The sequence below is a fragment of the Mixia osmundae genome (genome assembly GCF_000708205.1).
Source record: "Mixia osmundae IAM 14324 unplaced genomic scaffold scaffold_5, whole genome shotgun sequence".
NCBI lineage: Eukaryota > Fungi > Basidiomycota > Mixiomycetes > Mixiales > Mixiaceae > Mixia > Mixia osmundae.
Genome location: NW_014575559.1, coordinates 1,155,473 through 1,180,442, shown reverse-complemented (window position 1 = coordinate 1,180,442; position 24,970 = coordinate 1,155,473). Strand labels below are relative to the sequence as shown.

Here is a 24,970-nt window from a genome sequence, read left to right as displayed (position 1 = left end):
TCGCGCGCGTTGCGTTGCGTCATCGATCTTCGAGCTCGAGCGCACCGGGAAGTTCGCCGACTGCACGAGTATATAAGCACACGACACAGTATGGCATCCGGGTTCGAAGGCAAGTCAGATGCCGACATCATCGCACAGAGTGAGGCACAGCTCAACGATCGATCCAACATTGTTCGTGAGTCGCAGCTCTTTCTTTCCGTTGCTTTGGCCTGTGTTAAAGGCGAGCAAAAGCTTCCAACAAGCTCTCCGCGGACGGCGAAGAGGCCAACGTGAGCAACAATGATCTCTCTGCTTTCCCCACCACAGATGGCATACCGCAAACATCGGTCGGCCGGACTGGTCAGACGGGCGGTGGCACGAGCAGCCAGCTCATCCCTGCCGAGGAAGGCGGCGATGGCATAGGCAGCCAGTCCACTACGTTTGAAGGTATTTTTGCGCCTGCTGCGATCGTGTGTCATCATCAGTGACGCAACCTGGGCAGGACGTGGTGGACCACAAGAGAAAGCAGAGGACATCGCAGCTGCCAACCCTGGTTCGGTTGACAAGTTCCAGTCGGGCCCGGGCTCGAGATCTGTCCAGAACGAGACGATCTCGAGCAACACGCTACCTGAAGACGGCCAACCCCAGCTGATTGATCAAAGTGCCAACCCCCTACGACGCTGATGCATGATCATCACCACGAAGGAGCAGGGAAGAAGAAACCGTATAGACAATGCATGCATCTGTAGCGTCCACGGCTTGCCTCTACTGACTCGGTCTTGACTATGAGCATGAGCCTGCAAGTCAAGCCGATGGCACGGCACACCGTCGGCGCGCGTTGTCTCGTCTCGTCACCCACCCGAGCGTTTGCGCTAAGCTCGGAGCCCTGCTCACGGCTGAGTCATGGAGCACAACAGAGACGAGGCTCAGCGGAGCCTGGCTGTGGCCGAACGAGTGAGCGAGTCATCTTCTCGTCTCGCACAACAGGCTCAATGTCAAAACGATGACAGCACCTGGCCAACGGCAAGTACGATGCTGCCTTGCGCTTCATCAAGAAGTCACAGGCGCTGTACCCCTTGCCGAGCGCAGATGCCTTGGAGAAGCTTGTACAGACCAGCATGGCGGCCGGCTCGGGTGCAGCAGGCATGAACGGTCACGCTCAGTCAGAGGGCGCAAGTGCGTCCACTTCGTCGGCAGAGACGCATCCTTCGGGTCAGGGTCTCAAGCATCGTGCCGCTCAATCTGCTTCTCCTTCATCGGCAACTGCAAAGGGGAAAGCCAAAGAAGAACAGCGGGAGTACACGGCCGAGCAAGCTGCTCTCGTCAAACGAGTGAGAATGTGCAAGCCGGCAGCGTACTATGACATACTCGCGCTCGACAAGGCCTGTACAGATACAGACATCAAGAAAGCCTATCGTCGTCTCGCACTCGGCCTGCATCCCGACAAGAACGGCTGCCCGGGCGCAGACGAAGCATTCAAGTCGGTCGGCAAGGCCTTCCAGATTTTGTCAGATAAGGACAAGCGGAGGATGTTCGACCAGTGCGGTGCCGATCCGGATGATCGATCCTCGAGAGCCGCTGCTGCTTCCGCTGGCACTCGCTTTGCAGGCGCGCGGTCAGCCAACGGATTTGGTGATGAGATCAATGCGGAGGATGTACGTCGCTCGAATGCTCCGTCGGCTCTGCCGCTGATGGGGGTGGTCTGCAGCTCTTCAATATGTTCTTCGGGGGCGCACAATCAGGTTTCGGTGGCACGGGCGTTCGCTTCGGCGGCGGCTCTCCCATGTTCTTTGGACCGGGCATGCAGACTTTCTCGACCGGTGGCATGCCTCGGAGGGCCCAGCGCGCAGGTGGGCAACAGCAGCAAGAAGAGCATGTGCCAACGCCGGCGTGGCTACAGCTCTTGCCGCTCATCCTGCTCGGCTTGTTCTCCTTGCTCACTCAGCTACCGAGCCTCTTTACCACCCAGCCGCCACCGAACCCCAGCTACGCCTTTGAGCCGTCCAGCTACCATACAGCCTGTCTAGAGACGACCCGGAGTCATTATACTTATTGCGTCAATCCGACCCAATTTGCTGTACATCCGATTTACAGTGCCATTCTCGAGCAGAATCCAGACTTGCTGCCTTTCAATATGCCGGAGCAGACCGACGGTACCGCCTTACCGGTCAGCCATCGGAACGAAATGCTTCAGAAGCAACTTATCTCGACACTACCGATTCTGACGCGGTCTATGAGCTCTTCCGCCAAAGGCGCAGAAAAGTTGCGGGTCCCAAGCAACTTGCGACGCTTCGAAGAGACCATTGAAGAAAACTACATACACATGCTTCAAGTACGATGTCAACGCGAGATGGAAGACCGTACGGAGCGTATCCAGCGTGAGAAGGGTCTCTTTGGCATTGGAGCAGACTGGGCGAAGATACGGAAGATGCAGCAAGAGCGCTCGCTTCACTGTCAGAAGCTCCGTGCTGCTGGATACAACGTCGTCTACACCATGTAGGCTGTTGTGGGGCACGCGTTGCACTCTATGTTCTCACGCCTTCGGACTGAAAAGACATGTGGGTCGGATGCTGACCTCGACGCGTACGCACAACGCCTCTCGCTTGACCTCGCTCGTGGGTTCCGTTGTCTCGCTTCTTTCACCAGTCGACGTCAGCCTTCTTCGACATCAGCTTTCTTTACTCGACTTGCAAGAAGCACATCGATAGCATTCCCACGCACCGCAAGACGCCAGCATCCGCGCCCGACTGTCATCGAACGCTTCCTCATCCGCCGCCCAGAATCCTTTGTCGTCCGCAAGATCGAGCGGAGCGACTCGTCGACATGATCTGCACAGAGTCGCCCAAGACAACTCGCCTTCAGCTCTCTATCCCTCGTACCCGTCAGCATGACCTGAAGCTGATCTCCGAGGATCGTCCCGGTAGTGAGGATCTGTCTCCTACGCCTACCTTGGTCACACATGCAAAGGGCCCCATCAGAAGAGTGCAGCGACTCCTACTATCGAGCCTTGTGTACTTTGCTCATGCGAGAAGGAGCAGGATGACGCCTTCACACCGGGTTCTCGTACACCCACGCAGCCGAGCCTTGCTGCCGCTGCCTGCGATCCTCCCGAGCTCGCAGGACCGCCTATAGAGCCATCATCCGATGCACAATCACTTCCAGTCTTGCCAGCGCTCAGTCCAATCGATTTCACGGCCACGTCGATGGCAAGCCTGTTCAAGCGTGCTGACATTGTTCAGGCGACGCCAACGGAGCGCCTTGGCAAGCCGCTTGAGGTGTCTCCCTTTTTCGGTGGCAGCATCAATCACCGGGCCGTTCAGGGCATCGATGAGAGCGAGACAAAGGCCGTTCCTCACCCCCTCACCGCCGACGCCCTTACATTGCTCGACAGCCAGTCCGCATCTGCCAAAGGCGAAAAGGGTGAAGACCTCATTCCGCATGCAATTTCGCCCAGCTCGATTGATGTCGGCTTCCCCGCCGCTGTCTCGCTCAAGTCTGAAAAGAAGTCGCTTTCGGCTGCTGCCGCCCCTTTCGTCCCCAAACCCGCCACACTCGCTACCTCTATCTCGGCGTCCTCTCTTTCCGACTATATCACGTTTGACAGTTGCGCGAGATCAAAGTATTCGTCTCACACTGAAGCAAAGCTCGCTCCGCTTGACGAGCTTCAGGATATTGTTGCTCAGCTGCCTGTCACCAAGAATCTCGCTACACGTAAGACAACAGGTAGCATGCGCTCGACTAGTCACCTGCGTACCGCCGCTCTGGATATCACTAGCCGTATGGCAGCCGTCGAAACATTCCGCGAGACGACCACCACTCCCAAGCGCGCACAGCACCAGTCCAAGCTCGTGGCTCTGCCTATCTTTGCGCCTGATCAACAGACGCTCCTCACATCTTTGGCTGCTTCGCTTACCGGAGGACAAAGCCTTCAATCGCCCTACGCCTCGCCCGTTCCAGTTGCTGTCATGTCCGTCAACAAAGCTTCGGATGTGACCCGTTCATCACTTGGCGAGCTTTCGGTCTCGAGCAATGTCGAGTCCGCTGTGCCGCCTAGCCCAGGACTCAGCGAGATCCTCGATCAGTCATGCTCTATCTGCGACGAGTCTTCCATCCTGATCACGCCCGCTTCGCTCGCTATCAAACGGGAAGAGAAGCACTATACCAGCCCGGATAAGCTCATACCGTCTCTTGTTGGTCCCGGCAACCTTCCGTATGCACGTTGTCCATCGTAAGGGTCGTTATGAATCCAGACCGCTTTGGGCTGACAATCGTCCATAGAGGCATTGACGCACTCATTCTGCCGGATGTCAAGGTCTATCCTGAATATCAAGGCGGCGGTCTGCATTTCGCCCTCGGGCGGGCTCGCTACAAGGCTTCGATAGTCCAGAAATCGATTCACGCACGCGAAGTGAAGCGTGACCAGACACAGCAGCGCGGATACGCTCAGAGACTCGCTGATGGCCTACAACTCGCATTTGCTGGTCCTGACGGCGATGCGGTGAACACTGCCAAGTCATTTCCTTCGCCACCTCCGCCGCCCAATTCGGTCGTCTCTGCGACTGGCGAAGATCAAGATGATGTCTGGCAGGCCAAAATTGAAGCATTGCGTAAGCAGCAGAACGTTGCGGCCATTCAGCTTTACGAGCAGCAGCAAAAAATCATCGCCTACAACTTTGTCCTGCTGCAATCGATGCTCAAGCCCGGCATGGCGGCAGTCGTTCCCTCAGACAGCACTGCTGACATTTCCGGCCAGCGAGTTCGCTTCGAAGTGCCTACCGAGCATGAGGACAACAAGGAGAACAGCCGTTCGTCCGCGGGCGGTCCAAACCACGTCGCATCGATGAGCAAGCCCTGTTCCATGGACTTCAAAATAGCTCAGGCATTCACCATCTATCGCGATCCTGCTGTAAGCAAGGTAGGCGGGGCTCGCGCCGATGCGTGCAATTCGGCCAAGTCGGATACTACCTTGCGTGCTATGCGCCAGCGTAATCTCAACTCGACCGAAACTCGATCGTCCCGCGCTCATTCGTGGCGTCGCAAAGAGCCAGCACAGAGCGGCGCGACGATCGATGCCGGTATCCTCGACGCAGGTAAGAACGCAGGCAAGAGCGGATCTAAGATGGGGAGATCAGGCAGCGACTCGCACACAGCCAGCGCATCGCTGCCCAGAAAGCCGCTCCAGACCATTCAGAAGCCTGGACAGGCGGCCGTGACCCGCTCAACGGTGCGCAGGGCTAGCTCGACGCTGCGCTGAGCGTGACACACGGCCAGAACTGCAATGAAAGTCTTCCGCATACGCACGACTTGTAGCCCTTTGAGCTCGTCTGCATTACTTTGTACAACGACATTTGCGGGATCAAGTCACAGCTTTGTATCGGGTGGCGAGAAGCGAGGGCGAGGTGAGTAGAGACCGGGCGGCTGCAAAGGGTAGCCGCCCATAGACAGCGTGGAAGCACCATACCGATAACGGGCAGCCATACCGGCGCCTAGATCTTCCTGCCGTAGCGCCATATTGGCTTCATTGAGCATGTCGGGACTCGTGCTAGGATTGGCGAGTGTAGAGCCGAGCATAGCTTCTCTGCGCTCCATCATGAGGTAGTGTTGCTGCATTCTGACCGTGTGGACTGCGCCTCTGAGGGATTGCAGCTCTTCCTGGATGTGGATTGTCTCGTTGGCGATGCTCATATCTTGCTTGAGCTCAAGCGCTTCGAGACCCCGCGTGACTTCGTTGAGCGTTGCGTGCATGTCACGGATAGTCGATTGCAAGGGTGCCACGGAGCGACTGCCTGCTGTAGCGTACTGTGTGCCTGCCGCTCCAATCGGTGGAGTTACATCTAGTGCAGTTGTTGGAAAGGGGAAGGCACCGTCTGCTACAGTAGTGGCGCCGGTGCGCGGAACGTAGAATCCCGCCAAGGAAGACCTGACTTCGTCAGATCTTGCCCGCAATTGGCGGTGACCTGCCTCGACGTCGTGAAGCCGCCCTCTGAGTTGCGCATTCTCTGTCGAGAGACGATCGATGTTGGCTTGGAAGACGGACAAGAACGCCTTCAGAGGCTCAAAGGGACACTCGATGAGCAGGTGCTCGGTCGTCAAGCTCGAGCGCGCTCCGATGTGTTCGCAGCCATATCGGGCATGCGGACAGGGAACGACAACATGTGGGCAGATTGAGATGTGTTCGATCAAGGCGGTCTTGTCCAAAGTCTGTGGCGGTGATCGGACAATATCGTCAGAGCGGTCTGCCGTAGCGTCTGCTGCGCGCTCGCAATGAGGACATGTCTCTCCACGGGCGGGGCAGGTTTGAGAGTGACTCTGCAGCTCGTTGCATCGTAGAGAGGCTTGACAGCCTGAGCAAGATGTCAGCCGCCAACCGCAGCCCTCTACATGCCGGTGAAGCGCATCGACGGTGCTGGCTCGGTCGAGCACTTCCGTGCAATCTGCACGTCCGCAATCTTCCCGGGCGAGTAAGCAGCCGTCTTGCTCGGAAGAGGTCAGGTGGTCGAGCAAGCGCTGCCTCTCGCCAGTCCAGGGGCAAGCCTGAGCTCTGTAGAGGCATCTGACGAGCTGCTCTTCGAGCATCTGAGTGATAAAGCGGGGGGCGGGCCTGATGGCGAATTGCTCTCTCAGTCGGGCGAGGTGTCTCGAGGGTTGCCGAGGAGGGAGATGCTTCGAGCGGTACGCAGCGGGTGAGGAACGTCCCGTTGGTGCGGCAGGTATGGCCAGCCTACAAGTCGGACAGCGAGCTGCTGCTTGTGCGACGCCATCTTCCTCGCCTGCCGGAGAGGCATTGATGGCTGGCTCGAGAGCGTTGTGCAGGCAGCGAGCACAGAAGACATGCTCACACTCGGGCGTCATCAGTGGCTCGACCCATGCTTGTCTGCTCTCGACATGTGTGTCATGAGCTCGTGTCTCTGCTTCCCTGAGCCTGCACTGACCTGCAGATCGGGCAGATCAGGTTGTCATCTACCGGTGCTAAGTATTCATAGCCCTGCAGCTCCAACAGTGCCTCAAAGTAGTCCTTTGAAGCCATCGCAGCTGCTGCTACATGCTCTCTGTGAGTGTCGCGCTTTACCTTGAACGGCCTGACCTCTTGACCGGTCTTGATCGGTTGCGCGAGGACAGCTGTCTCTCCCGCAGCTCATCGTAGATCACGTCCCACTCGTCCGTACTCCCGAGCGTCTGACTTCTCGGCACGCGAGCCTGTCTCGAACAGTGAAGCGTCGGTTACCCTAGAGCAACAGAGTCTCAGCATTGTATCAAATAGCTCAGCGCTCAGCAGCCAACGTCGGCGGACATTGGTCATTAGCAGACACACTCTGGATCGAGGCTTTGGTTCCGTTGCCCGTGCTGATACGTTGACGTCTTTCGTTGTCGTATGTGGATTATGCAAAGCGCCAATTCTTCAGCGCAGTGCCCTCAGTGTACCAGGCTTACGGTGATGCCTGCTGCAATGCATAGCCGCCGATGGTAGGCGTGTCAGTCTGGGGCGGGTACTGCAAGAGTGTCTAGTCTGCTCGACGCTGCCGTCAACTGCCGCTCCGCCGTTGTCACACTGCAATGGAGTTTTGTGAGACGAAGCCTGCGCGAGATGGCTGTAAAGTCCCGCTGGCCGTTCGCTGTAGCATGGCGAGATGTGTATGCAGTGTAGCGGCAGCTTACTGTAATTTCGACCAGTCTAGTACACTTGATCTTCGCCCAGTCGGCTCGAAAGGTGGCAGCGCATGCCAAGTCATGCGGCCATGAGCGCAGTAAGCGGGAGCTTTTGTCTGCAATGCCGCACGAATAAGTGAAGTAGCCTGGGTCGGGGACACGCTGTCATTGAACATGATCGCGCCGCGACAAGCCCGCGATTTCAGCAAGGTCAGTAGCGCCGTAGGGGGCTCGCTTTTCGCATCTCGCTCGAGAATTTCAAAGACGATAGCTTCTACGCAATTTGCTTGGCTGACGAGTCTTTGAGCCAGAAGTTCTGGTAGTGTTCTGATCTGTACAGTGCTGCCGCTTGCTGTGCATTCGAAGCCCCAACGACGCAGCCTCTGCATAGCAGCTTGAGTGGGATGACTGTCATACAGTATCTGGAGCGGTCTGTCGAGCGAGATGGTCATCAGGGGCGGCGCGAGCTGCTCGAGCAGGTTTTCGTAGCGTACTCGTTCGTCCAGGCCATGTTGATCGATCACGACCAAGGTCTTGCTTACACTTGAGTCGGACAGAGCGCATAAGAGCAAGCGGTAGTCTACCTGCGCAATAACTTGCACTCTAGCTGCGGGCGGCAACGAGAAGCTCTTCTGCGAGACGGATGCAAGTGAACGCATTGGTAGTTCAGCTGATGATGGCGAGACTGCGAGCGGAAGAGCTTGCAACCATTGGGGCCGTGGCCCAGTCCCGGCAGGCGATGCGTCGGACTGCGCACGCCGAAAGGCAGGTGATCTTCGTGGCTGCGAGTCGCGAGCGTGCGGCGAAAGCATGGGCGCCGGTCGTTTTGTTAACGGCGAGGGCGAGCAGACGGATTGATCGGCAGTTTGAGGCGTAGCTCGGCTGATGAAGCCGCTGTATTCCAGGTGCAATCGCAGAGCGTGTTCGAGGAGCGCTGCTTGGCTTGCAGCCTCATCGGCTTTGCACCGGAGTGAGAACGCAAAGACGGCATAACGAGTTGCATCTGCTGTCTTGTTTGCGCGTGCTCGCTTAGGACTGTGGACGTGCAGACTGGGAACGTGGCAGAGCGACTCAACCGCCTTGTCGTAGAATTCCGTTTCTGCGCTGGGAACGCCGTTGAGGTCTGTAGCTGCCTGAGCGCCACCGACGGTTAGATCAAGATAATATTTACCGATGTATTGTAGCTGACGGCTAGTCGAGAGGCGAAGCGAGTAAAAGCCTGACAATTGAAAAGCACTCTCGCGAATGCTAAAGTTGCCACAGTGCTGGCATTTCCCGTCAGCAACGAGGATCATTCTCATATTTAGAAACCCCGACTTGAGCGTATGAAGCTTCGTGGAGCAAGCCAAAGACTTGCAAAGGAGTGCGACCGGGCGAGCTGGCGAGGCTGAATATGACCTTTTCTTTCTTGCTGCCATCGAGACAGTGAATGATCTGCCTTGCCTGCCAGCCAATTTGAGGCTGAGCGATCGACCATGCCTTCAGACGATGAGGAAGTCGATCCAGGGTCAGCGTCAGCGATGCAAGGCTACGCTGTCGGACTGGCAGATTGTCAAACAGGCGATCTACGCATACTGACGTGCCGTTTGTGTGAACTTGTGCTGGGGATGCCAACGTGCGCACGTCTTGCCCAAATTGGATCGTTCGAGTGTGGCCTCTGCTGGTGATCTGCAGTCGTCCAACAGTCGCGAGGCTATGGAGGAACACGCCATTCTTTGTGGAGGTTGGATCTGAAGTGTGGTGGGGCTGAGAGATGATGCGCTCTAGGTCGTCTGATGCTATGCCAGGCCCATCGTCTGACACTGTGAGCGAGCGAGGAACGGTCGCGAAGGGGACGTCACTGCTCCTGTCGTGTGAGATGGAGAGGCGGATGTGCGTCGCACCTGCTTCAGCTGCATTCTGGATGAGCGATTCGATGACCTGGAGGGGTGTGAGTATCAAGGCAGATGCGCGGAGCTGCGAGACAGTTTTATCGGGCAGTCGCTTCATCATCGTTGGACAAAATGCTGGCCGGGCGGCAACAAGGACACGAGTCAGCTCGGAGACGTACGTGGTCAGCATGCCAAGGTGATACAGCAAAAAGTGATGCATGCAGATCATGATAGCATAGCAACAATCATGATCTTGGCTTCTCCTTCTTCTCCGACCAGAGCCTGATCGGGGACACGCTCGATCAGCAAACAGTCAAGCCGGACGAGACCTGAGGGACTGACGCTAGCAGGCCGACACCGGATACTTTGACGACTTTGAAGCGGACACCTGGAATGTCACCCTTTGCCTTGCCCTTTCGTCCGAAGCCAGAGATGAGGACTTCGTCGTTGTCTGTCCCGGGCGAGCGGATGAGTTCAGTCCCGCCAAGTGTGAAGTCTAGAGCGAATGACTGACCGTCCAAAAAGTTGAGACAGCCGTCATTGGGCACAAAGGCAGTGACCTTCTTGCCGTTCTTGATGAGCTGAACTCGGACACATTTGCGGATGGCAGAGTTGGGCTGCTTGGCTTCTACGCCGACCTTTTCGAGGACGATGCCCTTTGCGTGGGACGAGCCACCGGTCGGTGATGATCGGTATGCTGTCCCGAGTGCTCGCTTCTTATAGTTGTTGTCGGCCTAAAGGGGATGAGCGGAGTGGCTTCAGTCTTTGCCCATTGTGGACGTGACGGGCGCGCGAGACTGACCCATCGAGCGATACGGCGATCGTTACGGAGCTTGCGAGCTGCCTGGATACCGCGAGGCTTGTTGGCACCTGTATGGGTACGTCCGTGTCGCGGACGAGATGGTCGACAGGCGAGCAAGAGAAGAGATAGAGTCATGCATTGACGGCAGGCGAGGGCGAGAGAGCGAGGCAAGTCAAGATCAATGGTCAGTACTGCGCTGGGCATAGGCGGCGGCAATGCAGCGTACCCATCCTGCTGTTGAGAGGTCGAGCTGAACTTGATCAATCGTCGCCTTTCGGTCTGAAGCCACAATGAACAGATGAAATTTATTCAAAAACTTGCTGACGTGTCCGACATGAAGCCTGGCTGCCCGTACGTGTGGAGCGAGCTCAGCCAGCTTGAGAGATGTACAGTAAGCAGAGCTCGTACGCCTTGGCACTCGCTGACATGGCATCAGATCGTGGTGCGCAACAGACGGGTGCCAACCACGCTCCTTTAGCGGGGCCCCGTAGATGGGGAGGAGCGGCTAGCTCTGAATATTCTCCATCTGCACCCTCCGGGCCACAGTCGTATGGCGGCAGCGGAGGCGGTGGCTCGGGTGGAGGCAGTCAGTACGGCCGATCGTCAGGTCCACAGGGTCCCTACGGTAACAACCAGACACAAGCGACGCCAGGCGGATACGTTCCACATCCGTACAACCAAACCCAGTCTCGCTTCTCTGGCATCCCCGGCGCTGCCCAGCTGGGCTCGTATGGCTCTCCGCAGCGTGAAGAAGAGTCTTCCTCTGCGCCCCTCGCGCCCGGCGAGCGAAGAAGAAAGTCGAGATGGGGCGACGAGAAGGACAAGATCCAGGTGGCAGGCCTGCCCACGGCCATCACAGGCCAGGTCGCACAGCAAGACCTCACGAACTATGCAACCCAGCTTCGGCTCGAGGAGATCCAGCGCAAGCTCAAGCTGAACGATGTCGTCCCACCCGAACGACTCCGTTCGCCCTCGCCCCCGCCGACGTATGATCACATGGGCAGGCGTACCAACACGCGCGAGGTGCGCTACAGGCGCAAACTCGAAGATGAACGCAATGTACGTCTTTCTCTTATGCTGCAGCAAACTCTAACGGCCAAGAGCAGTCACTCGTCGAAAGGGCGATGAGGACGGATCCCACGTTCAGACCACCGCCAGAGTACATGATGGCCAAAAGAACCGGCAGACCTCAGGAAAGGGTCTACATACCCGTCAAAGAGTTTCCAGAGATCAACTTCTTTGGCTTGCTCGTCGGTCCGCGAGGCAATACGCTCAAGGGCATGGAACGTGAATCGGGCGCAAAGATCTCAATCCGAGGCAAGGGCTCTGTCAAGGAGGGCAAGGGTCGCCCGGAGGCTTTCGCTGGTGATGAGAATGAAGAGCTTCACTGTCTGATCCAAGCCGACTCGGAAGAGAAGGTGCAAAAGTGTGTCAAGCTCGTCAACAAGGTCATCGAGACGGTCAGTGGTTCTATCCACGTCTGGTAGGCTCGAGCTCACTTCTGAAACCAACAGGCTGCATCGACACCGGAAGCACAGAACGATCACAAGCGCAATCAGCTTCGAGAGTTGGCCCAGCTCAATGGAACTCTCCGCGATGATGAAGGACAGCCCTGTCTCAATTGCGGTCAAATTGGTCATAGGTCAGTCAAGGCTATCTGTCTCTTTGCAATCGTCTCTGAAGCTGGCATCTGTGGCACAGGAAATATGACTGTCCCGAGCAGAGTGAGTCTTGTCTCCTTCATTGTCAAGCATTTCACTGATCAACGCGCAGTCAATTTCACGGCTAACGTCATCTGTCACAAATGTGGCGGTGCCGGTCACATGGCAAGGTAGGCAACTGGCCCTTGAGTGTGCCTCAGTGCTAACATGCTCGTCGCGCGACAGGGACTGCATGCAAGGACGTGCGCCAAATCCAAACATGATTGCACCGGGCATGCCAGGTATGCCACAGATGATGTCTGCACCCATGGGCGCAGGACCGATGCAAGGCGCATTCGATTCGGAATATGCGAGCTTGATGGCCGAGCTCGGCGAGACGCCGAGAACGGAAGAGCAAGCCAATGCTGCCGAGGCCAACGGGATGAGCACGAGCAGCGTTCCACCCTGGCGGATTCCCTCGAACTGGTAAGCATCTCCTCTGCATCGTCGCAAGATACAGCGGGCTGACCGTGAGCGAGCAGGCATCCCCCCATGCCTCCTTCTGGCGCAGCTAGTGCTGGTCTCTCGGTGTACCGTCCACCGCCGCCTGCAGGGGGTTATGGCGCATACCCCGCAGCACAGACCGCGCATGGCTATGCATGAGTGAAAAGCTGTACGGTCCAAATGTATCCTCTGCCTTGCTCTCGTGCGTGCATAGGAAGGACCCTTGCTGGATTTGGCGCGACTGGTTTCTCTCGCGAATTTTATAAGTCACCGACAACGACGTGGTGACCGTGCTGCCACTGAGCCGAGCTGCGAGCGATCAAGGTCGCACGCTAGTCGGGAGCTCGCAAGATGCCGACGATCTCAGTCGACAAGGTCTCGTTCCTTGAATCGCTCGGCAAACGGTACAGTAAGCTACATCGCAATAAGGACTTGCCCGAGCTTTGCCAGCCAGTCGCTGCTGCTCGGGAAGCCTCATCTACCTGCCAGAGCTGCTAGCTGACCGCAGACTGCTCTGTGCAGCTACGGCCGAGTTTGATGAAGTCTGCTTCGAATACGGCTTGGAATTGGATGAAGATGCAAGCTCTCTCGTCGTCGCACGCTAGCGACGATCTTGCTGATGGATGGCCTGCACGACAACAGACCGAGCAGACGCTGCCAGATGAGAAGCCATACAAGCTCAAGATTGAGGCAAGCGCTCGTCTGCGCCAGTCAAAGCTTGCTCGTCTCATCGCTCGGGGTCTCGTAGGTTCCTGCAAATCGATACGACTTGCTCTGCTTCGAGGGCCTTTCAAGAGCGCTCCGCATCTTTCTCGGTATAGCCGAGCGTCCAAAATACACCTGCCTGCCATGGGACAGCAGGACTTGCCGCACTTTGCGGGTCTCCAGAGAGGCAGGCCTCAGGTGCTTGAGCAGACCTCGAACCTGATTCGTGCGCCTGCAGTGCGCTGCCATACGACCCTTTGCTGCCGGAGCCATTCTACGTGGTGTGACCTTCACGCAGGCGAGATATGACTCTTTCATCGATCTACAAGACAAGCTGCACGGCAATCTTGCCCGGAAACGCACCCTTGTCGCCATCGGAACACATGATCTCGCTCACATTGCGTGCGTGTCGCGAGATAGGTCTGTGACCGTCTGATCCTCTCTTCCCACCACGCACAGAGAGGGAGACATCGATTACCAGGCTCTGCCGCCGCAGCAGATCAAGTTTGCGCCTCTCAACAAGCAAGAGGCAATGACGGCGCCAGACATGATGACTCTCTTTGAGGTACGCTTCGACCCTTCGAAGACTGTACCTCACACTGACCTCGGATGCGATTGAAGACCGATCGACACCTGTCGCGCTATCTGCACATCATCAAAGATTCGCCCGTATACCCAGTCTTTTTCGACTCGAAGCGCACAGTCCTCTCTATGCCGCCCATCATCAACTCCAACGCGACAAAGATTACGCTACAGACAAGAGACATCTTCATCGACCTCAGCGCCACTGATGAGACCAAACTGGAGGTCGTCACAAATGTCATGGCCACGATGTTCTCCGAGTACTGCGAACGGCCTTTTGTGTCAGTCTAGATCTGACCTCTGTGCTACCGGCAGCTGACAGTGTGCGTAGCGTCGAGCCAGTCAAAGTCGTTTATCCAGATGGCAGAGAAGTCATCACGCCCAATTTCGCCCCCACGACGTTTGACGTCTCTTCGCGATATATCAATTCGTGCACTGGCCTCGCCCTCAAGAGAGACGAATTGACAAAGCTGCTCGAGCGGATGGGGAGCGAGGTCAGACCGGCAACGTCTGCAGCAGCGCCTGACGATCTCATCACCGTGGACGTGCCGCCGAGCAGACCAGATATCTTGCAGCAGTGCGATCTGATGGAGGAAGTCGCCATCGCGTACGGCTTCAACAACATCAAAAAGACCTTCCCGCCCACCAACACTGTCGCAGTCCCATTGCCGGTCAACAAACTCGCCGACATTGTCAGGAGAGAGTGCGCATATAGTGGCTGGGTGGAGATGCTGCCTCTCATATTGGTCAGCATGTTTGTATCCTCAGCGTTGCGCGAGCTAAAGGTCGTATCATCAAATTCAGTGCTCACACGATGAGAACTTCGGCCATCTCAATCGTACGGACGACGGCAAGACCGCGATCGTCCTCGAGAACCCAAAGACGGTGGAGTATCAGATCGTCAGAACGTCTCTCTTGCCCGGTCTGCTCAAATCGCTGCGAGAGAACAAACAGCATACCTTGCCGATGCGACTTTTCGAAGTGAGCGATGTCGCCTTCAAGGATGCTTCTCAAGAACGCAAGGCTCGTAATCGACGCAAAGCTGCTGCTCTCTATTGCGGACATCGAGCAGCCTTTGAGATCGCTCAAGGATTGCTGGACCGACTCATGCTCATACTGGGCGTCAAGCCGAGCGCAGATGCCAACGGTGGAGCTTCCTATCATCTCAAGCCGAGTCAAGGCATGCTCATCTTTGCTTCTCCCATACGTTTCATGCTGACAGATGTCCAGATGCTACGTATTTTCCCGGTCGCAGCGCAGAGATCATCTACAGAGCACCGACGTCCACAGGCCAGCTCTCGCATCTCATGGATGCGAGCTCGACATCCGAAGAAACCGAAGCTGCTGCCGCCAAGCAGCAGGTGAAGCCCGCGACCCACCGGGGCGATGACGGCCCTCTTGGCAGCCTCAGAGATGCTCTGACATCTGCCTTGCCTGTCGGGCACAGCAAGGACATTGTCGTCGGCACAATCGGGATCTTGCATCCTTCCGTCTTGCAAAAGTACAGCATCGACTATCCTTGCACTTCCTTCGAGCTGGATCTCGAATGCTTTTTGTAGGAATAGCAATGCAGGAGATACTGCGCTGAGACACTCGGGCCGTCATCTGAGACAATGAATGACAAGAATGCTGTCCACGCTTTGGCTGCATAAATTACAAGAGGGTATATTCCATCTGCTGCGATTGTATATGTGCGACGACGGGCTGTGACGACGATGGCGGAAGAAAAGAAGACATACTGGCGGCGTGTCAATGTCATGAGTGATCTGATCTAGATTAGATGATGTCGAAGGCGGGCGACTTCCAGCCGTGGCTCTGCGACGCATTGACCTTGGATTGTACGTGCGCTTGCTTCTCAGTGATCGAGACGGGCGAAACGTAATTGACGTGCTGGTCCTCCTTCTTCATGACGATGGCAAAGTGCGCATCCTTGCTCTTCTCTTCGGCTTCGCGCTTCTTCTGTTCGGCTTCGCGCTTGCCAGCCTCCTTCTTCTCGGTGAAGGCGTTCTTGTAAGCATCAGTCTTGGAAGCGCCGCTGCGAGTCTGGCTATCGACTCGGTCTCTGATGTCGACAAGCTGAGCATCGAGCTGCTCAAGACCCGAGCGGATGGCGCCTTCGATCGCCTTGGCAACTTGCTTCTTAATCAAAGTGCTTGCGAGCGGTCGCAGCGTAGCATACAGGATCGAATGCTTCGAGTCTCGAATAGCAAACTTGAGCGTGTCAATCTTGATCTTTACGCTGTCAGTCTTGAAGACATGGCCTTTGCGATCAGATGAGCTGATGGCAATCTTGCCGGAGATGCCCTTTCCGCCGATAAAGACATCTGCTACGCCGGAATCGCTGATCTTGGGGAAGCCCTGCTTCTTCTTGAAGTAGAAGCCGACATCGCGCAGATCTGACTGAAGCTGATCGAAGGAGATGGCAATCTCATGCTTGTTTCTGTTCGGGATGGCAGAGTAGGCTGATAGCTTGAAATGATTGTGGGCCTCGATGAGGATCGAATTTGGCAGCAGGTTAGAAGCCTCGAGAGTGAGATTCTCGATGACGAGTTCGAGGGCGCTATCGTAATATTCGATTCTGGGGATAGCTGAGGGCACGCGCGTCAGCACAGGCAACAGATACCAACACAGGATAACGTACGGACATAGCCGACCTTCTTGACGAGCTCGGGCAGGATGACGCCACGGATGTCGTTCCAGAGCTGAGTCTTAAAGGTGAGATCACCTTCGCCGTTGAGGAAGAGATCACGCGTCAGCTTCTTGACGTGATCGCCCAGTTCGTTGTTGAGATCATCATCAGCGTAGGCTGTGAAGAATCTCTGGACTTGGTTGAAAAAGTTGTCCTTGTGGCCAGCATATTTGCCCTCCCAGAACTCCCTGCCGGTGTCTCGAAGGCGAGCGCCTTCCTGGTCGCAGGTCTCTTCCATAATGTAGCCGGGCTCGGTGAGCACATTGCGGATATACGTATCGAGCTCGCCGAACCATCGCTTCAGTCTCTCATCGTTCTGAGCGTCAGAATAGAGCTGGTCGACTGCATCAAAGATGGGCTGCATGCTCTGACCGTTGGCGAAGCGCTCGAGCAAAGTGCGCAGGTTGTCAGTGGCAGTCTGGAAGTTGCTGTCGCCTGTCAGCGCGCCTGACTTGCTATTTGACTGTTTGGTAACGTCTTTGGCATGGCCATGGTAGGTCTCTGCACGGTCAAGGAAAAAGTCAACGGCGGTCTGGTAATCCTTGTGTCGCTGCTGCTCGACCACGACTTTCTTGAGGCGATAGATGAACCGTTCGCGACGCTCCGGATCGAACTTCTCGTTCGCGTAGTCCTTCGCCTTGCCGATCTGCTCGTTTGCCTTGTCCTTGTGTTCCTGGGGAATCTTTGCCATGAGCTGGTCTTTCTTCTGGGCAGCGGTGTTCTTTGCGTCTTGCGCAGAGTCAGCAGCTGCATTTTGACCGGCTTGCTTCTGAGCGTCCGTGGGGCCGTTGGGATCGTTGACAGGGTCATTCGGACCAGGTGCGTTCTGAGTGGCATTTTGGACTCTATTGGCATGTTCGCCGGCAGCGTTCTGAGCCTGGCTGGCCTGATCAGAAGCAGCGTTCTTGAGCTCGTCTTTCTTGTTGACAGCCTGATCGCGTCTTGCTTGCAGCTCTTCTTTCTTGCCTTGCAACCCGGTATCGGGCACGGGCTCGTTGTGTGAGCGAGTCTGACCGTCAGGACCGACCCATTGGTTGTCAGGTGCAGTCTGATCGACTTGATTGAGTTCATGCTCGGCAGGGCGAGCCTTATCCGCAGCTTGGGCAGCCATGTCAGCGCCATGAGCGGCGGCATCGGCGGCAACGTCGCGCGCCAAGAAGGAGAGATCGGTCATGATCTTTCTGAATTCGCTATTGGTCCAGATGAGCTTTCCAAGCGTGCGAAGGTGTTCTGCCGCCTGATCGGCGTCAGACTGGGCGTCTTCCTTGCTGGCATTTGGTCCGACTTCGCTGAGCTTGCCCTTGACGTGCTCAGTGTCAACCTTGCGAGTATTGTAGAGGAACGATTGGAAAAGCTCGTCCTCGTTCTTATCGACTACCATCTTGCGCAGAGTGTCGATGATCTTTTGGGTATCGTTGATGAGCAGTTTCCCGTCAGATGACAGCTTCGACTGGTCAATTGGCGAGTTCTCGAGCGTGTATCGCAGGATCTGGTCGATTTGCTTGTTCGAGGGGTATTTGCCTTCGCCAAGAGCAGAGATGACACCGTAGAATTTCATCTGGGTGAAGGGGGGGGGTCCGTTGTATCAGCAGGCGATCAAAAGACTGGCGCACGAGAATCTTGGCTGACCTTACGATCCACATCAGCTTGCTGTTCCTTGGGATTGTTGGGCGTCGTGACGCCCATCTTGGTGGGGTGGTCGCTGACATCTTTGACAGCTTTAGCTACCGTAGACATCTTGGCAAGCAGTCTGAGCTGCGCGTTGTTGACATCAGCAAAAGCAGCTATGCGGGGTAGAAGTGACCAGACCGACCAAGTGATAAGAGCGGGCAAGACCTTCGAGGGATGGACAGACTGGAGTTCTTTGTCCCGATGTAAAGCTTTTTTATGAGGTGGCTTCACGAATCTGAGCCAGTGTAGTTCGAGTGTTGAAGAGATCTTCTCGCCACTACGTCACGCGCAAGAAGGCGAGTACGTCATTTCTATGCGTGCCCGTCAAATTTTCGATCGCGATCAGGACAGCTTCCAGGCTGTTGAACATGAAGAATTCAAATAGCTGGAGAGGAGGGCTGGATCCGACAGAGAATGCATTCAAGTAGAAGACAGCTGATATGTATGTACGATGACAATGTGGCTCGTCAGGCTTCAGAGTCAGAATCGGAGCCTGATTTGAGACTGTCGATGCGAGCAGACACTGACAGACGCTGGCGTGAGAAGGAATGATCAAGCAGGATCGCATGTGCATCAACGACGCTGTTGCTCAGATAACTCTGCTCGAGCGAGCAAGCAAGAGAGATCTTGGCATACAGCGGCGGAGCGAGCAAATCACCACAAGAAGCATCCTGTCAGCTCATGTCTGCCGTGCCTGTCGACATCGAAACAGCTTTGTTGCGGGTCACCACGTAGCTACTCGAGACCGACAGAGTGGAAAATCTGAAGACGTGACAAATCGGCGTCGGTCTTGACAAGCAAGGACAGAACGTCGCTGTCAAGCGAAGTGTCCCGCTCGACGACGGGGACGGTGGGATAGCAGCTGGGCGAGTCGATCAGATCAGATCGAGGCGTGGTTACATCTGTCAGATCCTGCTCGGAGCCGGGCGTAGATGCGTTGTAGTCCTCAAAGTCAAAGAGGACGTCAAAGCTATCGTTGTCGCCCTCAGACATATCGGAAACATCTGAGAAAGATAGTTCCGAGACGACTTCCGACTCGATTCTTGTAGACATTGCGAGAGGCGAGACAAGTAAACCGGCATATTCAGACTGAGCTTCTTCGTCGTCGCTCGATGACGTCGTAGAGGCAGAGACGAAGAGAACGGGCGAGAGCGCTGCCTCTTCGATGGCTGCAATGCTCAGATCGGACGGCGTTACTGCTGGCGGCACAGAGAAAGTAGGTATGTCATCAGATAACGGTAGAGGTTCCGCAGCATGGAAGGCCCTCGCGTGCGACGAGGCGGCCCTCTGCGTTATTCTGATGTGACATTCCTACTCCCGATACGCCTGCGCCGTTGCTACCGCCTTCTCGAGGGGCAGGTAAGACCGGCGAACGGAGAGAAGCCGTCGGGAATTGCTGCAAGCTAGTGGCTGCAGCGATGGCTTCGATGCCTGCTCTCGAATCTTGTGCTAGCGTGTTGCGCAAGGCCGCACTGTTGTCTGCGTCTAGCCTGGCGATGCGCTCAGGGTCTGCTCCGTTCGACTGGAACTGTGGATCGATGTCAATCTGACGCTTGGCAGGATTGAGTAGGTCGTGGTAGTCCGGCGTCTCTAGGGCGGAGCCCTCGTCATGACGCAGAGGCGTTTCTGGCGATCGCGAAATAGGTACATTGCCGCTCGAGTAGTACTGCTCGTCCTGCCCGGCGCGGCGGCGTTTGCGCGGCGGCTCAATCTGAACATTGGTCGACCGTGAGGATGAGCCGGCCCTGTCGTCCGGCTTTTCGCCTTCGACCTCGAGCGGCTCGTAATCCGCCGGAAGCTGGCCCAAGTTGGACAAGATGCCCTCGAGCAGCTTGACGCGCTTCTCAAGATCTCGCGTATAGTCTTTCTTTCGATTTCGCGAATCTTGAGCGGCAACTGTGCTTGCGTGTCAGCTTGGGATGCGCATGCTGTCAGGAGCAGACGTACTTCTGTTGCGCTCCATCCTGGCCGTCTTGCGCGCAGCGGCTGCACGTGCTTTTTCATCCTTTGGCGATGCGGTACGCTTGCGGCCTGAGGCTGAACCAGTCGGAGATGAAGAAGATCGCTTGCCGGTCTCGGTCAGCTGGTGTGTAGGCGTCACAGGGTTGTTTGAGACGCCGTTGCCCATGTTGGCTGACGATGACTCGCCGGGTGCGGGACCGGCGATAGGGATGTCACCGTCAGGAGGCTGTTGTCGACTCGCGCGTGAGACTCGCTTGGTGCTCATCTGATGACAAGCTGTCAGTCCGGGGACACAAGACGTGGAAGGATGGGCTTACTACGTGGCTTTGGCACTGTTGACGTGGCTCCTCGCAACGGCCGGAAAAGTCTTTTACTGGCCGTCGACTACTCGCTACTGCTTGAGACGTGCGCTTATCTCTAGCTATGGTGATCAGCTACCGCTGAAGCTTTTGTGTAAAGGTGCTGACCTGGATCTCTGCAAGCAAACTGGGAGAGGGAGCGACACGTAAGCTGAAGGAGAGAGACGTGGCGGTGCAAGCGGCCGCTTGCTTACATAATATATATTGACACAACTGAGTTCGGGAGTAATCAACGGGCCAACGGGCGATCCGCGAGCAAGGTCCCTTTTGACATCATGACTTCATATGCTCAGCAAGCTCTGGAGCCTGTCAATCTGTTCTTGATTGCTCTCATCTTGTATCAATTGCTTACGCCCGCATTGAGACTGTTCTCGACGTTCAATCGCTCAGAAGGCCTCTCATCGTCCCTTGCGACATCGCATGAGCAAGCCTATGTTTACTTGCCTGCACGTTACCCGGCGACGATGCTATGGCAAACATATACGCCTGCTGAATTGTCTCGGTTTGATGGCTCGTCTGAGCAGGACAAGCGAATTCTCATGGGAGTTCAAGGCCGAGTCTTTGACGTCACAGCGAGCGCAGGCTTCTACGGGCCAGGAGGTCCTTACGAAAACTTTGCGGGTGAGTGCAGTGGTTAGCGCAGAGCCGTAGGAGAGCGTGCTCGACTTTGCGGGCGCTCGCCGCTCAGGCCGCGATTGGCAGCGAGCTAATTCTTGACCGCAGGACGGGACGCTTCACGAGGACTTGCGCTTCAGTCATTCGACGCAGATGTGTTGACACCTACTGATCAGCCTCTCGATACTTTGCAAGACCTCACGCAGGCCCAAAAGGAAAATCTACAGGGCTGGCTCGAAATGTACGCCAACAAATACACGGAATGCGGGCAAGCTCAACGAGATGCGTGTATCTTTGTGACTGATATGCTGGACCATCAGAGAAATACGCAACCCGCCATTGAAGTAGCTGGCCGAAGTACACGGAAGAGGGCAAGATCGAGTCACGTGTTGATAATTAAGCGCGAACGCTAGGAACGCGTCGCAAAGTCAACAACGGCAAACTCGCCAAGACTTCGCCTCTTTGCCCTCTGCGTGGGTCCAAAATGGCTACGAATGTCGAAGACGTGCTGGACAGGCTGTTTGATGCTGCCAGCGCACTTGTCGCACGTCACAGCGCCACAGATGCAGATGCAGATGACAATGTTATAGCAGCTTTGCGCTTAATTCTACGACGATCACGATATCCTGGCGCATCTGAGGCGTTCCACCGACAACTGTACGCGCAGACCGCGCTATTCGCACTGGCACTCGTCGTCGGCTTTGCCGCACTCGGAAATTCGTATAGACGCCATCAGTGTCTGGAATTGTACAAAGTCGTCTCTACACCCCTGGGCAGGATATTATGTCCTTCGGTGATAAAACTGGCCATCATCACGCTGATGTTGTGGTACATCCTTGCGCTGGTGTACATATGGGTTGCGGCGGTGCCATACGCAAACGCAAACTATGACATTGGCGCATTTTCTTTATGGCTAGAAGCGATCTGGTAAGGTATCTGCCCGGCTTGAAAAGCTAGGCTGATCGTACGACCAGGATTCCGCTAGTCCTAACTGGCTGGGCAGAGGTCTGGGGCGCTGCCGTGGCTGCGCTGGTTTCTGCCAGATTCGCATCACACAGCATCGAAGAAGCCAATCAGCCCGCGCAGTCTGACAGGCCCGAACAGCCCTCTGCGACAGATGGCAGGCGTCGACTGCGTCCGAAGATACAGAGACAGGCCGCTCGACTGCCGCTTGCTGCAATTGTCAACGTCTTCTTCTTGATCGTGCCTATCATATTCGTCGCCGTTTTTGCTAGCTTCCTGGGCGCAAAGATTCGGCAAACAGAGGAAGCCAACAGGCTATACTGGGCGAACGATCCTCAGCTGCACGCAATACAGAACGAATGGGCGGCACTGTCCAACGCTTCTGCAGTTTCGACGGCAGACGCGATGCCGTTCAGCGCACCAGCGAACAGCACGCCTTCGCCCATGGCGACTGCGAGTGCATCTTCGGTTGCTAATCTGACTTCATCGGCGATATCGCGCGCCGTCAGCACCCGCATCAGAAAGAGCAATACCACGATTGTGGCCAGCAGCCGGATAGCAGCAGCAAGTAGTGCGACGGCTACAAGCCTGCTGACGAAAAATACTACAGCGTCACGTCAGCAGGCTACGACCAGGCTGGTGCGTACCGTACGTCTGATTGCTCGTGCCGTGCCAAGTGCGCAGCAAGTCCTGCTCGACGAAGCTCGTCAGATAGAGACGCCGTTTGCGGGGCATATATCTCAATCGTTCGCCTGGTCGCATCGTCTGCTTTCGTTTTACGTCGCGCTCACGTGCCTGAGCCTAATCGTAAGCCGCAATCATCTTCTGCTGGTCAATTTTGATGTCCTCCCTCGTCATGCAGATCTACGCTCCTTGTGCTGTTGTGCATCTCCTGGCGCTCAATCGGTCTGTGAGCGCACTGCGATGGACGACATCGTCTCCACCTCCGACCGCTACGCCATTTAGTGAAAAGGGCCACTTGATTGCCCAAGCAGAACAGGCCACAGCGAGTCCACAATTAAAGCGCAGAGGCGGCCTCGCGCGGGGACTCAGACTTCTGCAGCCTGCAGCTATTACTCACGGCAGGCCCGATGCGCAGCTCGTCTACTTGAAGCGTGTGCGACTAAATCGCATCCTATCCGGTGCGACCTTTGTCGCTGTCAGCATAGCATTTCTGGCAATCACATGTACGTAACTACGATCGATTCATGGCTCAGCTGATTGTTCACAGGCCTTATCATCAATGATCCACTCTACTATCTCGATATACCTACCCAGCAAAGGCTGGTGCTTATTCCGCTGTGGCTTATGGCAACCCTTGGTCTCGCGACAATGCTCGTCTTTGCGTTCCGCACAAACGATGGGCTGCCGAGCACGCCACCGAAAGATGCCGGTGCGATCAATGTTGGCTCTGATCTGACTCGCCACGAGGAACTCACCCAGACCCGTATGGGACCGACGGAGATGCGCAACCTTCTCCGCGTGGAGTATGACGAACAATTGCGTAGCAGCTCGTTCGGATCGTCTCAGATGGATACCAAATCGAGCGATACGCCGATAAGAAGCCGGTTCAGCCAGCACAGTAAGAAGGCGAGCGTCGCTGCTTCGGTACGGTCCTTCAGAACAGGCATCGCGTCTCTCGCTGGCTCGATGGTGCCGAGCACGAAAAAGGATGGCTCGACGAATATGAGTCGGGCAGGCTCGAACAGAAGGGACGGGCCGATAGAGAAGCACATTGTCAACAAGTTCGACTCAAATCTGATCATTCCAGGGGCAGAGGAAGTACATGGCGCGTTTGCAGAAGAGATCTACGGCGCTTATGCAACTAACGACGGTCGCAAGAGTGCTCAGCCGGGACTTCCCAGCGAGGATATGAGCAGGAAGAAATCGAAAGACCTCCTCGGCTCGCCAATGCCAACTTCGACGTCGACGACGGATGCGTAGATTTGGCTGAAGTCTGTGGATGATATCTTCGCTCAGACACACCGCAGAGTCTCGATCGCTTTGCCCTCACATGTCACACTGTGCTCCTAATCACTGCATGCTACTATTCAACGGACAGGTGTTGTAAAGAATGCCCATGGCTGTAGATGATCATAGCTTCTGCTCGTTGCTTTTGCTCTGGCTGAGACTGTAGCGCTTGGCACACTCGAGCCCCCACGCGAGATGATAGAGGCGCGCATCGACTTGGCAGCCTTGCTTCGTGAGCTCGTGACAGGTCTGATAGAGATCCTCGATCGCCACTATGCGCTTCTCGATATGCTCGCCCTCTTCGAGCTTGTCTTGGGGGGCCTCGAGCTCTTCGACAGAGTCAACGTTGACTTCGATCGTTGCGAGCGACATGTTGGCATCTGTCATGCCTTGATGATGCACTTTGTCAGTCCGGGTATGACATGGCCATGCTGAGAGCGATACCTGGATCGCTAACGATGACGGGCGAGACATCGACGACGCGTGTGCCCTTCAGGCCTGTCTCTTCCTCTAGTTCGCGCATGGCAGATTGCTCTGGCTCTTCGCCCTCATCGACCAGTCCTGCAGGAAGCTCGACAATGACTGCATCTATTGGCGGTCGGTATTGTAGGATGATGACCGTCGAGAGAGGTCTCTTGGGCGCGGTGATCGTCGCAAAAATGGCGACAGAGTCGACCTTGCCCTTGCGTGTACTCCTGCTGGCCACTTCCCATTTGCGCTCTCTGCCTTCTTGCTGGAGTGATTCGCATCAGCGATGGCCTACGGGAAAGCTAGCAGACGGTATGCACATCTTTCCACTGGATCTTTTCTAGCTTGACCCATTTGGCCTCGCTGAGCTCCATCGGTTCTCTCGAGAGGATCTTGGCATCACCGGGGCGTACAGAGATCTTTGACATGTGACGTGCTCGAAGTGCAAGGTGGGTATGTCGAGCGACGAGATGTCTGACCATTGACATGTCCGATGATGTCACGCGACGGTCTTGAAGCTTCAGTCGGGCGGCTCTACACAG

At 56.0% G+C, this 24,970-nt stretch overlaps 11 protein-coding genes across 11 annotated transcripts; 6 read left to right on the top strand and 5 right to left on the bottom strand.

Annotated features, from left to right (window-relative positions):
- Positions 1-36: 36 nt before the first annotated feature.
- On the top strand, positions 37-663 carry L969DRAFT_48921 (uncharacterized protein; the record flags this gene model as incomplete). The annotated part of the gene is made up of 3 exons (XM_014712839.1): positions 37-175; positions 232-426; positions 482-663. Coding segments are annotated over 3 exons (516 nt in total), but the record flags the coding sequence as incomplete, so codon positions are not given.
- A 219-nt stretch (positions 664-882) lies between these two features.
- L969DRAFT_49370 (uncharacterized protein) lies at positions 883-5,233 on the top strand (the record flags this gene model as incomplete). The annotated part of the gene is made up of 7 exons (XM_014712838.1): positions 883-933; positions 990-1,634; positions 1,688-2,475; positions 2,534-2,630; positions 2,674-2,961; positions 3,018-4,207; positions 4,258-5,233. 7 exons carry the CDS (start codon positions 883-885, stop codon positions 5,231-5,233), a joined length of 4,035 nt encoding a protein of 1,344 aa, XP_014568324.1.
- A 107-nt stretch (positions 5,234-5,340) lies between these two features.
- Positions 5,341-9,618, bottom strand: L969DRAFT_94807 (uncharacterized protein; the record flags this gene model as incomplete). The annotated part of the gene is made up of 7 exons (XM_014712837.1): positions 5,341-6,853; positions 6,912-7,028; positions 7,146-7,205; positions 7,411-7,469; positions 7,923-8,749; positions 8,798-8,891; positions 8,944-9,618. 7 exons carry the CDS (start codon positions 9,616-9,618, stop codon positions 5,341-5,343), a joined length of 3,345 nt encoding a protein of 1,114 aa, XP_014568323.1.
- A 95-nt stretch (positions 9,619-9,713) lies between these two features.
- Positions 9,714-10,540, bottom strand: L969DRAFT_62700 (uncharacterized protein). Its single transcript, XM_014712836.1, has 5 exons — positions 10,526-10,540; positions 10,300-10,367; positions 10,012-10,231; positions 9,840-9,948; positions 9,714-9,779 (listed from the first exon to the last, which is right to left on the bottom strand). Exons 1-5 carry the CDS (start codon positions 10,527-10,529, stop codon positions 9,743-9,745), a joined length of 438 nt encoding a protein of 145 aa, XP_014568322.1. The 5' UTR covers positions 10,530-10,540; the 3' UTR covers positions 9,714-9,742.
- A 194-nt stretch (positions 10,541-10,734) lies between these two features.
- L969DRAFT_40612 (uncharacterized protein) lies at positions 10,735-12,602 on the top strand (the record flags this gene model as incomplete). The annotated part of the gene is made up of 7 exons (XM_014712835.2): positions 10,735-11,358; positions 11,406-11,759; positions 11,814-11,941; positions 12,001-12,023; positions 12,073-12,130; positions 12,186-12,425; positions 12,482-12,602. Coding segments are annotated over 7 exons (1,548 nt in total), but the record flags the coding sequence as incomplete, so codon positions are not given.
- Positions 12,603-12,794: 192 nt separating this feature from the next.
- L969DRAFT_94804 (uncharacterized protein) lies at positions 12,795-15,505 on the top strand (the record flags this gene model as incomplete). The annotated part of the gene is made up of 11 exons (XM_014712834.1): positions 12,795-12,852; positions 12,966-13,021; positions 13,086-13,133; positions 13,192-13,335; positions 13,387-13,550; positions 13,608-13,713; positions 13,770-14,011; positions 14,062-14,476; positions 14,535-14,910; positions 14,961-15,285; positions 15,391-15,505. The coding sequence occupies 11 exons, from the start codon at positions 12,795-12,797 to the stop codon at positions 15,503-15,505; spliced, it is 2,049 nt and encodes a 682-aa protein (XP_014568320.1).
- Position 15,506: 1 nt separating this feature from the next.
- L969DRAFT_17670 (uncharacterized protein) lies at positions 15,507-18,156 on the bottom strand (the record flags this gene model as incomplete). Its single annotated transcript, XM_014712291.1, has 3 exons — positions 15,507-16,318; positions 16,372-17,977; positions 18,049-18,156. 3 exons carry the CDS (start codon positions 18,154-18,156, stop codon positions 15,507-15,509), a joined length of 2,526 nt encoding a protein of 841 aa, XP_014567777.1.
- A 401-nt stretch (positions 18,157-18,557) lies between these two features.
- L969DRAFT_94802 (uncharacterized protein) lies at positions 18,558-20,771 on the bottom strand (the record flags this gene model as incomplete). Its single annotated transcript, XM_014712833.1, has 7 exons — positions 18,558-18,761; positions 18,841-19,354; positions 19,398-19,986; positions 20,038-20,317; positions 20,370-20,473; positions 20,602-20,675; positions 20,764-20,771. 7 exons carry the CDS (start codon positions 20,769-20,771, stop codon positions 18,558-18,560), a joined length of 1,773 nt encoding a protein of 590 aa, XP_014568319.1.
- Positions 20,772-20,875: 104 nt separating this feature from the next.
- On the top strand, positions 20,876-21,374 carry L969DRAFT_94801 (uncharacterized protein; the record flags this gene model as incomplete). Its single annotated transcript, XM_014712832.1, has 3 exons — positions 20,876-21,032; positions 21,135-21,294; positions 21,347-21,374. 3 exons carry the CDS (start codon positions 20,876-20,878, stop codon positions 21,372-21,374), a joined length of 345 nt encoding a protein of 114 aa, XP_014568318.1.
- Positions 21,375-21,510: 136 nt separating this feature from the next.
- L969DRAFT_623550 (uncharacterized protein) lies at positions 21,511-24,158 on the top strand (the record flags this gene model as incomplete). Its single annotated transcript, XM_014712831.1, has 4 exons — positions 21,511-21,953; positions 22,001-22,796; positions 22,852-23,176; positions 23,221-24,158. The coding sequence occupies 4 exons, from the start codon at positions 21,511-21,513 to the stop codon at positions 23,931-23,933; spliced, it is 2,277 nt and encodes a 758-aa protein (XP_014568317.1). The 3' UTR covers positions 23,934-24,158.
- On the bottom strand, positions 24,013-24,951 carry L969DRAFT_87766 (uncharacterized protein). Its single transcript, XM_014712830.1, has 3 exons — positions 24,749-24,951; positions 24,405-24,693; positions 24,013-24,349 (listed from the first exon to the last, which is right to left on the bottom strand). The coding sequence occupies exons 1-3, from the start codon at positions 24,914-24,916 to the stop codon at positions 24,084-24,086; spliced, it is 723 nt and encodes a 240-aa protein (XP_014568316.1). The 5' UTR covers positions 24,917-24,951; the 3' UTR covers positions 24,013-24,083.
- Positions 24,952-24,970: the final 19 nt, after the last annotated feature.